The 16690-nt window shown below is 41.7% G+C and overlaps 1 protein-coding gene across 3 annotated transcripts in view; it reads right to left on the bottom strand.

Moving 5' to 3' along the window:
• Positions 1-16690, bottom strand: part of IL20RA (interleukin 20 receptor subunit alpha) — a 39135-nt gene that overhangs the window by 13636 nt on the left and 8809 nt on the right. For all 3 annotated transcript variants that reach the window (XM_033935596.1, XM_033935597.1, XM_033935598.1), the window contains 2 exons: positions 5775-5907; positions 3485-3663 (listed from right to left, as the gene is read on the bottom strand). In XM_033935596.1, the coding sequence (XP_033791487.1) occupies positions 3485-3663; positions 5775-5907 (312 nt within the window). The remainder of the gene's footprint in view (positions 1-3484; positions 3664-5774; positions 5908-16690) is intronic.

Raw genomic sequence — 16690 nt, 5'->3', positions numbered from 1 at the left:
AAAGAGCCATCTTTTTTGTAAAATGAAATATGGCTGAAGAACAGATGTCTGTGTTGTGGCTGTGGAGAGGATGCTGTGTATGTTGAAGATGATCACTGTTGACTGTTTTTATGTTTTTATTGTATTTTTGTATGATTTTATATTTGTAAAGGTATTTGTCTGTTCATTTGTCCTTCGCTTTGTATAAGGCGAATAATAAACACAATACAATACAATTTATGAGTGGGATAGGGGTTGGGGGAGACAGTAAATATGTTGCAGGAGGGATGAGAGTGATGAGAGAGGGAGAAATGGACATAAGAGTGGAGGGGAAAGAGATGGTGCATGAGGAGAGAAGGAGATATAGATATAGGGGTAGAAGGGAGGGAGAAATGGTGCATGAGAAGAGAGGGAGAAATGGACATAAGAGTGGAGGGGAGGCAGAGATGGTGGAGGAGGAGAGAAGGAGAAATGGATGTAGGGGTGGAAGAGAGGGAGAGGTGGTTCTTGGGGAGAGAGAAAGAGAGATGGACATAGGGGGCCCAAGAACTGAACTTTGAAGCACACCACTTGTAACATCCTTTTCCTCCAAGTGATCTCCATTGACCACTATCCTCTGTTGCCTCCTACTCAACCTGTTCCTCATTCAGTCTGTCACTTTGGGACGCATATCAGGGCACTCAGTTTATTTGATGCCTGTGTGTAACATTGTCAAAGGCTTTACTAAAATCTAAATCTAGCACTTTCCCTCTATCCAATCCTCTGGTCACCCAGTCAAAGAAATTAATCAGATTTGTCTGACAAGATCTGCTTCTAGTGAATCTATTTTGCTTTGGATTTTATAATCCACTGTATTCCAGAAACTTTACTATTCTCTGTTTTAGATGTGTTTCCATTAATTTACTTATCACAGAAGTTAGACTTACTGGCCTGTAGTTTCCTACTTCTTCCTAACTTCCACTTTTGTGGAAAGGGATCACATCCACCCTTCTCCAGTCCTCCAATAGCACTCCTGACTCTCACAATGCCACTTTTGCACCTTTTCCTCATTAATATATCTAAAAAATGTCTTGTCCCCCCCCCATTTTACCACGTTTGCTTTTCTGACTACTTGACCAGCCTCTCTTAACTTTTCCAGATATTTTTGCTTGTCTCCTTCTTTCTGTGATCTTTTGTAATTAATGAAAGCTATCCTCTTTTTCCTTACCTTCTCAGCTTACTATTTTTGAGAACCAAAGCAGCCTTGTTTTCCTTGCCTTACTTTCTTTACAATAGCTCCTTTCAGTTTTCACACTGCTTTCCTTCTTCTTCCAGATGTTCTCATCCTTGATGAAACCTCCCCATCTGAACAAAGTTAGTTTTATTTAACTCTTGAACCTTCAGTTTCAAATGATCCCCACCTACAACTGTCTAAATATTAGACTATTTGAACAGGTAAAATTTATATGTAAAATAATGCACTAAGATCTGAAAGTATAGTCTATACATCCCCAACACCACAGCCAAATGTGTCTAACATTATGTGGGCTATGCATTTCCATGACTACTTTCAGTGGGATTGAGAGAGGACAATTTTGAAATGACCAAATATACTGTGCAAATTGTTTAGACTGCCCATTTGATGGCTCCCTCCTGTAATGTTTGTATTCCCCCGGAGAGCTGCCACTGCTGACTCTGCCCTTCCCCTATGAAAGCTGTCACCAATACTGCTATGCCACTGCCCCCACTCCCCCCCCCCATTGAGAGCTGCCACTGCTGCTGATGCTGCCTGTTACGGTCCCCTCCCTCCATAGGCAGTGGAATGCTTTTTGTACTTGGGGAAGCCCATAAGCTCCGTATCAAGCTCCACCCCAGACCCTACCAGCATAATAGTACTAATTGTAATACCATTTTTCCTTTCATTTTTCATATATACACACACAATATAATCTTATTAACATCACATAATGGTGAAGCAAAAAATTAAACTACACAAAACACAACATTCATTCCTAACAGAACACCTGGCCTTGGTCACACATGCAGAACACAGATAACCCCTATGCAAATACAGGAGCACAAACTAAAAGTACTAATATATACAAACAAAACCCTAAGATGCAAGAGTCAGCATGCAGTACAACCCCAGAGAAATAGAAACAAATGCATTTCTTTCTGAACAATCTCTTCCTGTTCCAGTGTAGCAGAGACTGAAGAGTCTGTGAGAGTTTGTGGAGCCAGGTAGCCTGCCGGCAGTGCTCTGTTTAAATTGCTAACACTGCCGTCAGGCTTTAAATGGTTAGAGGAAGGGAGGGAAAAAAAGACAGCAAAGTGACCTGATCTCATCACACTGCAAGGGGAAAGGAGGGAGGAGAGAAAGAGATGACCCGACCACGGGGGCAGGGAGGGAGAAAGGAGAGAAAGAGATGACCCGACCACGGGGGCAGGGAGGGAGAGAGGAGAGAAAGAGATGACCCGACCATGGGGACAGGGAGAGAGGGAGAAGAGAAAGAGTTGACCCGACCACAGGGACAGGGAGGGAAGGAGAAGAGATAGAGATGACCTGAATACAGGGGCAGGGAGGGAGGGAGGGAGAAGAGAAACAGATGACCTGACCACAGAGGGAGGGAGGGAGAAGAGAAAGAGATTACCTGGCCACAGAGGGAAGGAGGGAGAAGAGAAAGAGATGACCTGGCCACAGAGGGAGGGAGAGAGGAGAGAAATAGATAAACCAACCATGGGATAGGGAGAGAGGAAGAATGTAGGTTCAAATGATTTGCTGTGCGAAAAAGGTGCAGACGGAGGGAGTAGGGTGATATTTGAGAGGCAGTCTAACAAAAGGCAAGGGAGGCATCTTTTCAACCAATGATCAAGTCTTTATTTAAACCAGAGAGGGCCAGATTCTGGAAATAGGGATAAAAAATACAAAGGAATTGATGACCGAAAAAGGAAAGAGAAAAATGGTAAGCATGGAGTGATGGGGAGAGGGATGTGAGGGAAAAGAGAAAAGAGGATACCCATGGAAGGGAAAGGAAAGGGAGGGAGATGATGGTGCCCATGGATGGCATAGAAGAGAATTGGAAGAATGGAAACTAGATAAATTTGAAAAGGAGGAAGAAAAATGGAAGAGAAAGTTGATCACGAAAGATGGCTATAATACAGGAAATAAAGAGGAGAAGAAAAGAAAAAGAAATAGTGAATAGACAGAGCACAGGAAAGCAGAACTAAAAATGTAGAATGAGATGATTAGAAAGATAAAATCACCAGACAACAAAGGTAAGATTTTATTTTTAGTTTAGTATGTGGGTAACAGGATTTGATATACTGCCTTTCTATGGGACAACTGAACTGGAGTGTGTCATTTTTGAGAATTTATGTCTGTTATGTATATATTGCATTATACAGGAAGAGATGTGAGGGAGTGCGATATGTGATTAATTGCACGATTAAAATTTTTAAATGCAATTAATCAAGTGATTAAAAATTTTCATTGATGTAAAGTCCTATGTGCTAAAGCTTTACTCACTGTCTATTTTAGGGAAAAAACGATCCGTTTGTGCCCATTTTGAACAGGTGTAGTTCCAGGTAGCCCTAACTTTGGCATAGTAATGATCTTCATAATCGTAGGTTTCATTTGAAAGATCACACCAAGTCTTGCTGATATCCTTGCATTCCAGCTTATAGTGGTAATTTTTTGTACCATATCTGGTTAGAGAGAAAGAGTGAATAGAGCACGAAATTAATGAAATTTCCTCAATAGTCAACTAATGGCCATATCCTCTAGTAGCAATATCTTCAGATCCATGGTCCCTATATATCGTCAGAGTCGTCTGTCCCCCCCCCCCCCACCTTTTCAGCACAGGTGTAAATTTGCGCACCATTAAGAATAACCATATTGGTTCAGACAAATGATCTGTGCTGGGACTGGTGCTATTTAACTTATTTATAAATGATCTAGAAATTGGAACTACGAGCGAGGTGATTAAATTTGCAGATGACACTAAACTGTTCAAAGTTGTTAAAACGCATGTGGACTGTGAAAAACTGCAGGAAGACCTTAGGAAATTGGAAGACTGGGCATCCAAATAGCAGATGAAATTCAATGTGAACAAATGCAAAGTGATGCACATTTGGAAGAATAATCCAAATTATAGTTATCGGATGCTAGGGACCACCTTGGGGGATGAGTGCTCAAGAAAAGGATCTGGGTGTCATCTTAGACAATACGCTGAAGCCTTCTGCCCAATGTGTGACAGTGGCAGTGGCCAAGAAGGCAAGCAGGATGCTAGGAATTATTAGAAAACGGATGGTTAACAAGACTAAGAATGTTATGATGCATCTGTATCGCTCAATGGTACAACCTCACCTTGAGTGTTGTCTTCAGTTCTGATCTCCTTATCTCAGAAAAGATATAGCAGCACTGGAAAAAGTTCAAAGAGCGGTTAATGTAGTTGGTTTAAAAAAGGGTTTGGACAGGTTCCTGGAGGAAAAGTCTATAGTCTGCTGTTGAGACAAACATGGGGGAAGCCACTGCTTGCCCTGGATCAGTGGCATGGATTGCTAATACTATTTGGGTTTTTGCCAGGTACTTGTGACTTGGATTGGCCTCTATGAAGACAGCATACTGGGCTAGATGGACCATTGGCCTGACCCAGTAAGCCTATTCTTAAGTTCTTATGATGAGCATCGCTTTGCATTTATCCATATTAAATTTAATCTGCCATTTGGATGCCCAGTCTTTCAATTTCCTAAGGTCGTCCTGCAATTTTTCACAGTCTGCATGTATTTTGAATTGTTTTGTGTCATCTGCAAATTTAATCATCTCACTTCCAGTTTCCAGATCATTTATAAACATGTTACATAACAACAGTCCCAGCACAGATCCCTATTGCACTCTACTATTTACCCCCCCCCCCATTGAGAAAAATAGCCATTTAACCCTATTCTCTATTTTCTGTCTAATAATCAGTTCCTAATCCACAAAATAACATTGCCTCCATCCTATAACTTTTTAATTTTCTCAGGAGTATCCCATGAGAAACTTTGTCAAAAGCTTTCCAAAAATCTGGATACAGCATATCAACCAGCTCACCTTTATTCACGTTTATTCATACCTTCAAATAAATGATAATGCAGTTAGATTTAAAACCACCATCTACTGTATTCTGAATCAATTGTATTGAATTTGGGTTTTGTTTAGAAACGTATTGATATTCTATATATTTATGAATTGCATTAATCTGTATATTTGAACTGTACTTTAATATTGTAGTTATACATTTTGAAGGGTTCATAGTCAAATGCGCTCATGACAAAAGCGCGCAGACAATTGAGCGTGAAGACATCTGAGCGCAAGACAAGTGAGTGCGAGACAATAACGCGCAGGATTTTCTCTTGCGCTTAATAGTCTTGTGCTGAGTTGTCTTGCGCTCAATTGTCTTGTGCTGAGTTGTCTTGTGCTCAACTGTCTTCCATGCAATTGTGGTTACGCTCAATTGTCTTGCGCTCACTTCTGGTTGCGCTCAACTGTCTTGCGCTGAATTGTCAGTGCAATTGTCTGTGCACTTTTGTCTTGCACGCATTTGACTTGCCACCATTTTGAAGATGTTTTTATTGTATCATTATGTATTATGAACTGCATTGAGGCTGGACTGTATCTAAGAAAGCAAATCTAAGCAAACATCCTACCTAAGCAACATCCTACCTAAGCAAATCTATCGCTTTCGCTGTGGGCTGTATTATTTTAGAATTTTCCAAACAGTATTTTCTGATATCACAAATACAAGCAACGAGAAAATAATGAATTTAAAACACACATTTTGTACTTCACTGTATAGAGGACACCATCTCCTAATCTTTCTGGTGGCAGCCAGTGCAGGACATTCTTCATGTTAATGGAGGAAAAGTGGACATCACGGGGCTTAGGTAAAGTACAGTCTTGTTCCATTACTGAAATAATCAGAAAAAAGGAAAGCTAAGTGAAGAGCTGTGAAAAAACTCAATTTGCCTCATTTACTGCCGTCTAATGTCATTGCAAAACTTTCTAGATGATTTCAGATTCAGAGCCACAGGGCCTTACTTACGCAAACATTGGCACATCAATCATAATGCTATGAATGAAGCACATAATTAAGCAACATAAAAGTCCACATGCACATAACTCAAGAATGTGGTGATCCAGTTTTTAGAAGCACGCACAGCTATTTCTGTTTTGGTTTTGACTTTTGTAATACTCAAAGGCTGATTATAAATGGAAGCAGCAGGACTGAAAACACCACACTTACTAGGGGAAAGAGGAGAGGCCAAAAGTAAATATAATCTGCCTAATATTCACATTATTTAACAGGCCATGGAAGAGTCCTGATTCTCTATAGGGTGCCGATATCGGCAGCTACATAAAAAGTGGGCGCCGATCGCGTGTCAATCACGCAACAGTACCCTATAGAGCAGGGATCTCAAAGTCCCTCCTTGAGGGCCGCAATCCAGTCGGGTTTTCAGGATTTTCCCAATGAATATGCATTGAAAGCAGTGCATGCACATAGACCTCATGCATATTCATTGAGGAAATCCTGAAAACCCGACTGGATTGCGGCCTTCAAGGAGGGACTTTGACACCCCTGATATAGAGTATCGTGCCTCCGTGACAGACAGGCACTGGAAATATAGGCCAGGGTTTTTCCCGCCTACATTTCTAGCTCCTCTCTTTGTTATGAATTGCACCTACGTGGGTGCTTTAGCCTGCCCATAGAGGCATTCGACAGCCTAAAGCGCCTATGTAGGCGCGATTCTGACATGTATCATTTAGGCATAGTATCGTTTTTTGCCACTAAAAATGGCCTATAGGCACTTAATTTAGGTGCCAGTAGAGCATGCCGTTTCTAGAATTTCCCCCTAAGTGCTAATATTTAGTATGAGATGGTTACGGAATATTAGTGCTTAGGCTCTGATTCTATAAACGGTGCTCAATTCCTTTTGAACGAACTTAGGTGTTGATAGGCATTGAAACTTTAGGTGCACTCCCATTTAATCTAGGATTTTCTTGGCCTAAATGAGTGCACCTAAATCAAACCACACCCCCAAATCAGCCCGCATGACTTGGCCAGCTATCTGCAAAATTTAAAGCACTGGCCAGCTAGGTTTAGTGGCCAAATTGGGTCACTTAAATGTTTGGTCTATCTTTGGCCACTATAAACTTAGGAGGCCAGCGCTGAACGATGACTTAGCCCGCTCATTTCATAGTGGCCAAAAATAAAATAGATAGTAAACGCAAGTCACCAGAAATAGACCAGCATTGAATATCCAGGCTCAGTGCCGACCGTGGGAGTATGCCTGGCTAACTCCTGTGGTCTGAATATTGGCCCCAGTGACACTTAAGGGCAAATTCTATAAGAAGCGCCCAAAAGTTAGGCGCTGATGTAGGCACTGTTAAGCATGATTCAAGTAAAATCAGGTGGTGTCTAGTGAATCATGCTGAGTGACACCTATTTTGGAGGCGTCCATTAAATAGGCCAGCTCTAGGCATGACTAACAGTTAGGTGCCCTTGAGAGCGCTTAAACACGCTTAAGAGCAGTGATTTGGTAAGAAGGCGCCTAACATGTAGCCACGCCCATGCCCAACATGCATAGTGCCTATTTTTATGAAGGCCGCCTAAATTTTTAGAGGCGCCTTGTTACAGAATTGCGCTTTCTTGATAGGTGCCTATGTTTTAATCAGTGCTGATTAAAAAGCTTAATTGAACTGAAGGAGTCTGGGACTGGTTTTCCTAAGTGTTGAACTAAGTTTTCTCTTTAATAAAATGCTGAATTATGTTTAGCTGCAGACTTAACTTATCTCATGTTCTAGCCTGCCTGCACTGGGTGTTAGCTTGGACATTCTAACTTCTTATGACTATCTCAGCATAAATGACATGTAACAGAAAGACTGTAGGGCTTAGATAAGTGACCTGCTAATGACCTGCTAGTGTGAGCTTAGCACCAATGATTGTTAAGAAATGTAACACATGAAAAGATTTTTCTAGAATTCAGTTGTATAGCCAGAAGAATGTATAAATATCTCTGTAACTTCCTGTTTTCGGGACTTCTGAAGCCAGCTTGGAGCTCAGGAGTCGCAAATGTATGCTAATAAACATCTGTGCTTTCTTCAAGTCTCTAAATTTTATGGCTGCCCAAAGTGACCTTTCATTTGGCACCCAAACAGAGACTTGAAGGTCTTTTGACCACCGGTGACTCAATTGGTCACTTGTGTCTGGTCTGAGAATCGACCTGTCTGCTAAGCTGGCTTAATTCCTCTTGGAATTTGTAGACCTCGTAGCTTTGGCCGGCTCAACTGCTTAATCGAGTCCTGTGTTAAAGTGCAGGTATCTGTCTGGGTTGGCCACCAAACTGGTAAGTGGAGGAATTGATCATTCCTTTCCTGTTTCTTTTCCATTGCTCTAGTAAATGACTTGATCCATCATTGAAACAGCGGGGAGGGATTCTAGGAACTGTGTCTGTTTGGGAAACGAAACTGAACTAATCTGTAGATCTGAAGTTACAATGAACATTTCAGGAGTCAGGGAATTGGTTAGAACTGGTTATATTTCTATTGTGCTGTATTTGTAAAGTAAGAAAATTGTACGAAAGTACAGAGATTGCTTTTTGCACGGACCGTTTATCTGCATGTATGTGTGGGTTTTTTGTGTGTGCATGACATTCAAAATCCCCATCCTTTGTATTTTATCCCGGGTTCCTTATGGGTTCTGTCTGTCCAAAATGAATTTTTGTTCTCCATGTTTGTTTTATAAAGTATTTTTAGAATTGTGTAATGCCCTGAATGTCTGATTAGGTGATTAATCAATTTTTAATTATACTTGACCATCTTTTCTGTACATTGAATACATGGTAAATCAGGGTTTGCAGAACTGGTTCAGGGTAATAGCCGATTTTATTATGTAAGTGGTGTGATGGGATCCCATGAATGACAATGTGTGTGAATGTATCTTTTAAACCTAAGGAAATTCTGAAAAGTACTACATCTGTAATTTGATCTCTTTGATCTTTAAGCAACTCTCTCTCCTCTGTGAAATTCTGAAGGGAGGGGGAATAAGTCTCTACTGAGACGCATGTTGATTGTAAAAAAAAAAAAAAAAGGTTTAAAGTTGTGTGTATGGATTATCTTTTGTGAGTACAGTAAAACCTTGGTTTGCGAGCATAATTTGTTCTACAAGCATGCTTGTAGTCCAGGGCACTCGTGTATCAAGGTGAGTTTCCCCATAGGAAATAATGGAAACTCAGACGATTTATTCCACAACCCAAAACTATAATACCAAAATATACATACTTGTATTGCAAGCCCTTGCTCGTTTGGAACAGTCACTGCACTCCTGCAGCGTCATAGAGAGAGAAACCATTGGCTCAGTTGTGATAATGTGATGCTTGTATACTGTATATACTTGTATTGCAAGACGTTGCTGGTATATCAAGTTAAAATTTAATAAAATGTTTTGCTTGTCTTGCAGAACACTTGCAAACCAAGTTATTTGCAATCCAAAGTTTTACTGTATATTCTAATCTTTGTTTTGGATTTCTTTTTATAAATCATGTAAGCTTAAGTATACGAATGTAATTTTTAGGAATGCTTTTGTGACACGCCCTTATATGGAAGTAAATATTTTTTCCAGTCAGATGATTGTGAAGGGACTGCTGCTTTAGAGAGTGCTTGTGTCAGACTACCCTGCTTAGTGGGTGGACCCAGAGCTGAATTTTACTTAATTTTTACAAGTCAGCTCTATGGGGTAAGAACCTGATACAGAATGGGGATTGAGAACAATTCTTATGTGCTAGTAGACAGTTTACTTGAGTCTTTTAGATAGGGGGGTCTGCCTTTTAAATTTTCCTGTGGCCATATTTACACTGATTCCAAGTATGCCTTCCTCGTGCTACCTACCTTGGCTTTCAAATCTCCCAGGGTACTCGGTCCCTTCCTCACACCCAGGTCCAGGCCGTCGTAGTCTTCCTGTCCCTGATAACCGCAAGGCTCTGCGCACCTTCCTCAGTATTGCAGGATACTGTCACATCTGGATTTCTGATTTTTCTACCATTGCCCGCCCTCTGTATGATTCCACCAAAGGCGTGGACTCAGCCCCTTTTCTCTGGACCAAACTCCAGGATCGGGCTATCCGCTGCCTGCAAAACTTCTGACTTGGGCTCCTGCCCTCTGGCATTTCTGCCCAAGAAGCTGAGCTGTATACCCTCCCTTCTGCCCTGTGCCACTCTGCCTCTCAGTCTTGCAACATATCCACTTACTCCAAATATGCTTTCCTTACCTTGCATTCCCATAGGGCCATCTGGAAACATTGAGGTTTCGTTACAGCCTCCAGCCGCCTAATCCATCATGCTCCCCTCATTCTTGATCTCCTCGAGGCTTTCAAATTGCCCTTCCGTGTCACGGTTATGCACTGTTGAGCCCACCATCGTGTCACTGATCTCATCTCCTGTGGCAATGCCCTTGCCGACCGCGCAGCCCGAGCTGCCAGCCTCTGCCCCCCTCCTTCGGCTCCTCTTTACACCATCATTCCTTTTCTGGACACCCTTACACCCCAGTATACTTCTCAGGAACAGACTTGAGCACTCTTTTGAGCCAGTCTGTCCTGAAAGGGGGGTGGGTACAAATATGCGCCAATTCAAGTGCAATCCAGACCCACACAATGATACTTCAAACGCAAGCACAGCGGGTGCCATCATATTCATTCCTCAACACCTGGCCCTCATGATTGTCAAAAGATGCCATCATCTGGCATACTCTGGAGAACCAGCTATGAAAATGACTCTCAAGAGACATTTCTTTATCAATCACCTTAGGGTTGTCCAGAAAAACCTAAAGTTGGAAAAACTGTGTGAATTGATGTTTTTCCCATGAAACTGATTGTGCTAGATAAGAAAATATTTTTTTTTTAAACTTGGGGGAAGCCACTGCTTGTCCTGGATCGGTAGCATGGAATGTTGCTACTTTTTGGGTTTTGGCCAGGTTCTAGAGACCTGGATTGGCCACCATGAGAATGGGCTACTGGGCTTGATGGACCATTGGTCTGACCCGGTAAGGCTATTCTTATGTGCCACAGGTTTCAGTTGGTGTAGGTCCTCGCGCCCATGGATGTGGACTGGAATATGCGCTAAGTGCTGTTCAATAAAGAGTGTTCAGTCTGGAGCACCCTTTATAGAGCAGAGCAGAGCATGTTTTTCTCGGCACCATTTACTGAATCCAGAACCTAAGGACCTGATTCTCTATAGCATGCCTTAGCGCACCTACATTGTAACCGTGCAGGTGTGAAGTTGTCAATCAACCACTAGGCGCCCATAGTAGAATCATGCCTATAGTTTTCTATAGGCATGTGAAATGTAAGCCAGCATTTTGCAGGCCTACATTTCAGATGCCTACCTCACGCATTAGGAGGCACATAGCAACACCTAAGCATGCGTAAGGCAACTTATGGTGCAAACTACACCTCTGCTTGCCTTATGCAAGCTTAGGCATCACTATGCGCCTTTTTACACCCCAGGTAGGTGCGTTAGTACATAGTAACATAGTAGATGAATGGTCCATCCAGTCTGCCCAACCTGATTCAATTTAAATTTTTTTTCTTAGCTAATTCTGGGCAAGAATCCAAAGCTCTACCCGGTACTGTGCTTGGGTTTCAACTGCCGAAATCTCCGTCTAAACCCTCCCAGCCATTGAAGCCCTCTCCAGCCCATCCTCCCCCAAACGGCCATATACAGACACAGACCGTGCAAGTCTGGCAAGGACAGTGCACTTAATTTTTTAAAAAAGTGTTCTATATATATCAGTGGTCTCATATTCAAACCCTTTGAAGGACCACATTTTGGATTTGTAGGTACTTGGAGGGCCTCAAAAAAACCCAGTCAATGTCTTATTAAAGAAACGACAATTTTGTATGAGATAAAACTCTTCATAGTTTATAAAACTTTCCTTTTGGCTAAGTCTTAATAATAATATTGTCATTTATAGCTAAAGAGACATATGATCAAGAATCTGTTTTACTTTTGTGATTATGATAAACATACCAAGGGCCTCAAAATAGTATCTGGCGAGCTGCATGTGGCCCCCAGGCCGCCGTGTTCCATTTGCGGCGCACAGCGGTTTGCGGCACGTGCAGCGTTGAGAACAACGGCAGGAGGGTGTCCTTCCAGGTGCTGCGAGGCGTCCGACTGCTACTGCTATATAGGGAAGTGGACACACCAATTCCTCTTACTCCTCGTAAGTTGATCAGCTTATCAGTTGATAAGCTGAGTAGCGGTATGCAGAGTAGATTATCCTTAGTAGCTTTCCCCATGTCGCCTTGACAAAGAACTCGAAACGCGTTGGCGTTCAGGGGATTGGTAACAAGGCTGAAAGCTAAGTATTTATTAAATCAGCTCCAGCAGTTACAATGTTTGTAGAAAAATAGAAAAAATTATATTATAAAAAGTAATAAAAAGAAATTCACTAGAAAAAGCATAAATACGGAGGAGGAGGAACCGCGGGGTATATGAGGAACTTTTCCCTTCAAACTGTATCAGTTTGTAGGGCTGTCTGATACCCCTTGCGAACCTCTAAATAAATTTATTACTCTGGGTTGATTACTCTGGTGACTCTGTGACATTTAGTTGCAAGATATAGGGAAGTGGACAGGGAGAGGGAAAAGGGGCTGCTTTTAGGGGAAGGGGTGTACTGGGGGGCAGGCAGCAATCTTGGTTTGCTCGGGGGGGGGGGGGGGGGGGGGCAGAGAGAGAGAGACAGAGAGACAGACAGAAAGAAAGCCAGACAGACAAATCTATTCTAGCACCCGTTAATGTAACGGGCTTAAAGACTAGTATATATATATAAAATTAATTTTATGCACAACATACAGAAAGTGCAAGAAATATGGAAGAATAAATACAGAGAAGCACTTATATTCTACCATAAAACCCTAAATGTAAGAATACCTCTCCCCTTCCTTCTTCCCCCCCAGTCCCACCCATTATCCCCAAGTCTGGAAACAACATTAAAATATCAAAAGCAGACAGGAACAAACAACCTTATTAGAGATAGAACCTCCAATGGTCCCCAGATTTCTTTAAATTTTTTGGAATCCCCAATTTCCTCTGCTAGTATTTTCTCATAATGATAATATAAACAAAGAGACTCCCACCAAAAGGATACATTTAATCGATCCCATTGCTTCCAATTTCTCATAATCATTTATAAGGCAACGCCCGTCATGATTAGAAGGAGATTATCCCTGTGTTTTTTTAAGTGACTATGTAGTCATGAATGAGGTACCACACAATATTGTTCTATATGATAACGGTATGGGTACCTCAAGAATATATATTATCTTACTCCAAATTGACTTCCAAAATGAGAATATCAAAGAACAAAAAAAATATAAGATGATCTAAGGTGACAATTTCCAAATTTCAATGCCAACATCTGTTAGATCGTGTTTTGTCAATTTTATGCAATCTCACAGGGGTCCAAAGGAATTCGGCAAAATAAAAAATACAAAGACTGTCAAATACACGCTGAGGCAGTGCATTGCAATCTGCGTTTCTATAAAATGGGCCATTTTGCTGTTGAGATATTGTACTTTATCTCTAAACTCCAAATGTCACACAAATCAGATTTGGGCTTTACTTTGTACCATGTTGAGGCATGGTGCCCTAAGAAATCCACCTGGAAGCATAAGAATGACAAGGTGTGTTGATCCATTAATGATCTCCATTGAGTAATTCCCTTCTGGATCACTTACTTTAACTGCAACCATTTAAAAGATTGTGATTTTGCTAATCCAAATGAACATTGCAAATGGGCAAAAATTAAAAAAAACGTGTTCTGCTATTGGCTAGTTAGGTGGCGGTACAGCGCCTACTCCTGCCTAACTTTGGCACACGCAATAGAGAATCAGGCCCTAAGTGCTTAATAGAGGGGCTCCCCAATTCATTAGAACAGTGACATATGTGTATATGCCAAAACTCAGCCTACGCGCTGTTCTGTAATAATAACTGGATCTGGATGAGCTCCTTAGTTCCTTTTCCCCATAGAACAACCTACTAAAGGTACCCATCCAAACTATTCAATAAGACACAACAACTCTATTTTTGGGTAATTAGCCGCAGCTCAGTTTATTGATACAAAAACAACTTATTTACATATATTAACACAACAATTAATATAAATCCAAGAGCTCCCCCCGAGCTACCCAAAACAAAGTGTTCCGTGCCCTCGACCCTGCCACTTCAACAAGGGTCTGAGGGGTGGCATGTCCCTCATGCCCCATTTTCTCGGGTCACCTGACCCACCAGGCACGGCACCCCGCCGGCCCACCGCTCATCACCCGATGAGCCCCAATGACCGAGTAGCTCGGGGATCCGCCCCGAGCTTCTCCCTAAAACCAAGCAAAACAAAGGGAGGGTGGGAGGGAAAAAACCGCGTTGGAGGACCCGAACAGTTACGGTCCTCCAAGCCCTCCCCTTTTATCCCTTCGGCTCCCCCGTGCACGCCCAGGCCCACCAATGGAATTTAAATTCGGCTTTTTAGCCTTTTGCAGGCCAATCAGCCACGACGCCGACTCGACCGCCCCCCGACCGCCCCGCCGATCCCTAACACGGAGGCTCACCAGCCCCGTATTACCTAACGCCCTTCGACACTAGGTCTTGGGCTCGCATATATGTGCGTATCCTACACAGCGAGTATTTTACAAGTGGATATCTTGAAAATTAGTCTGGCTTGGTGTGTCTCGAGCCCTGAGTTGAAAACTTCTGAGTTAGACAATCAAAAAATTTTCTAGACCACAGATGCTCTATCACTGATCACTTGCCATAACCAATGCAGAATAGATAATTTAAAGAATGTATTCTGTCTGTGCTTACAAGAGATACTGAATTTAGCATTCAAAAGGAATATTTTTCTGCTTCTGACATTCTGGTTTCCAATGCATTGTGCCTGTCCGTGTGTCTCCTTTTTTATGTGTTTGTTATATAGTTATGACAGACGAATTAGACAGATAGCAAACAGAGGCTAGCAATTTGGTCTGAGGAAAATATTAGTCACGAGGGAGGGAAAAGTGACTAATAAAGAATTAAAGCGATCCTGGGTGGAAAAAGATTTAAAATACGTTAGGCTCCAGCCAAAATTCTCAGGCACTGAGAAGAATCTTAATGTAAATTATGCTATGAGGACAGATTTGCTTTGCATCGCTTGACTAATTTTAGCTTCCAAGTGTAATAGGACTCCTTGAACCAAAAATCCGGATGGGTTGCGAGATAGCCAAGGATGGCGGAAGAGGCAGAAGGCACAATTTTAGGATTTACTAGCTTGGAAAAGGCCACTGCTGTCTCTGCTATGGGTCTCAACTTTTTTTTTTCATTTGTGACACACCTGACAGACAATGCTCATGTGTGTGACACATTGCACATATGAGAAAAGGATCGGATAGTAGTGGCGGTGCTGGGGATGATAAAGGCTCCCTAGTGACTTGATCGACTAGTCCTGTCTTTAAGGATTTGGTCCCTTCTTCCAATCCAGTCCTGACTCCTCTGGGAATTTGTCATCTACACCCACTTTTTTCCATCTCTGATGGAGCCATACTATATACTAACTCTTTTCAATACAATAAATAATACTATAAATAATATTTTAATAGCGAACAGGTGAATACAGTTGAGGATGCAAATAAATTACAAGCTAGATAAGAATTCAGCTCTTGACCTCTGTACTAAAGTGTGATATGGCATCTGTCACAAGATAGGGACAGCTAGTACCTAGAACTAAATAGATTTAATTGATCGAGTCCACAGTCTTATGGCGGGCGCAATTAAATCCAATATACTCAGCACTCAAAAAATAGATTTATAAACAGCACATCGACACCTTCTCATCTTTAATAAATCTTCAGAAACCTTGGTGGTGACTAGTTTCACATGAGCCCCTTGCCCACGATTCACCTGAATCGTTATGGCCTTCACATGCTAATTCATTTGTTTGGTCATTCATCCGGACTCATTAAGTTACGGATGAACAAACATAGATCCAGGATCACATGTCAGGTGTCAACTGCCCCCCCCCCCCTTGTTAACCACTGGGTGCACCATCATCACACAGTGCAAGATCTACACTGGAGAGTCATCAAAAACATTGAATTGGGAAGAGAGAGGGGAGTGAGATCTACTCGTTGTTCAATGACACGGAACAGCTCAAGATTTTCTTTCTGCACACTGTTTGCCCTAATGGACTCAATGCTGAATTAGACTGGTCCTCCTTAATTTGAGGAAGGGCTTTTATTGGCTTTTTTGAGCTTCCTGCTGCCATTTAATGATTTCCTTTTTGGATGCATTTAATACTAAGAAGTGCCTAATTACTTACGTGTAGAGTTTGCATTAAGCCAATTCAAATCAAAACTAACAACTGTCCTTCTAAGGACTACACAATTCTCTTCCGGTTTTCCCCCTACCTATTGTTTTTCCCTTTTTTGTACTCTTTTCTCCAAAGATTGTAGTTCTTGCCCATCTCCCATGTTTGGCATATGTCTGTATATTAAGTTATTTATTGTACTAACAAACCCTAGTATTGTCCTGCACTGTTAATTTTATAATCTGGTTTTACTGTATCTGTTCTGTGTATTATCTTTTATTACTTTTGTACACCGCCTAGAAGTCTGATTAAGCGGTATAAGAAATTTTAAATAAACTTGAAATTACAGGCAGTCCCTGGGTT

This window comes from Geotrypetes seraphini, chromosome 3 (genome assembly GCF_902459505.1).
Source record: "Geotrypetes seraphini chromosome 3, aGeoSer1.1, whole genome shotgun sequence".
Classification (NCBI taxonomy): Eukaryota; Metazoa; Chordata; class Amphibia; order Gymnophiona; family Dermophiidae; genus Geotrypetes; species Geotrypetes seraphini.
This window is presented reverse-complemented; position numbering and strand designations above follow the sequence as displayed.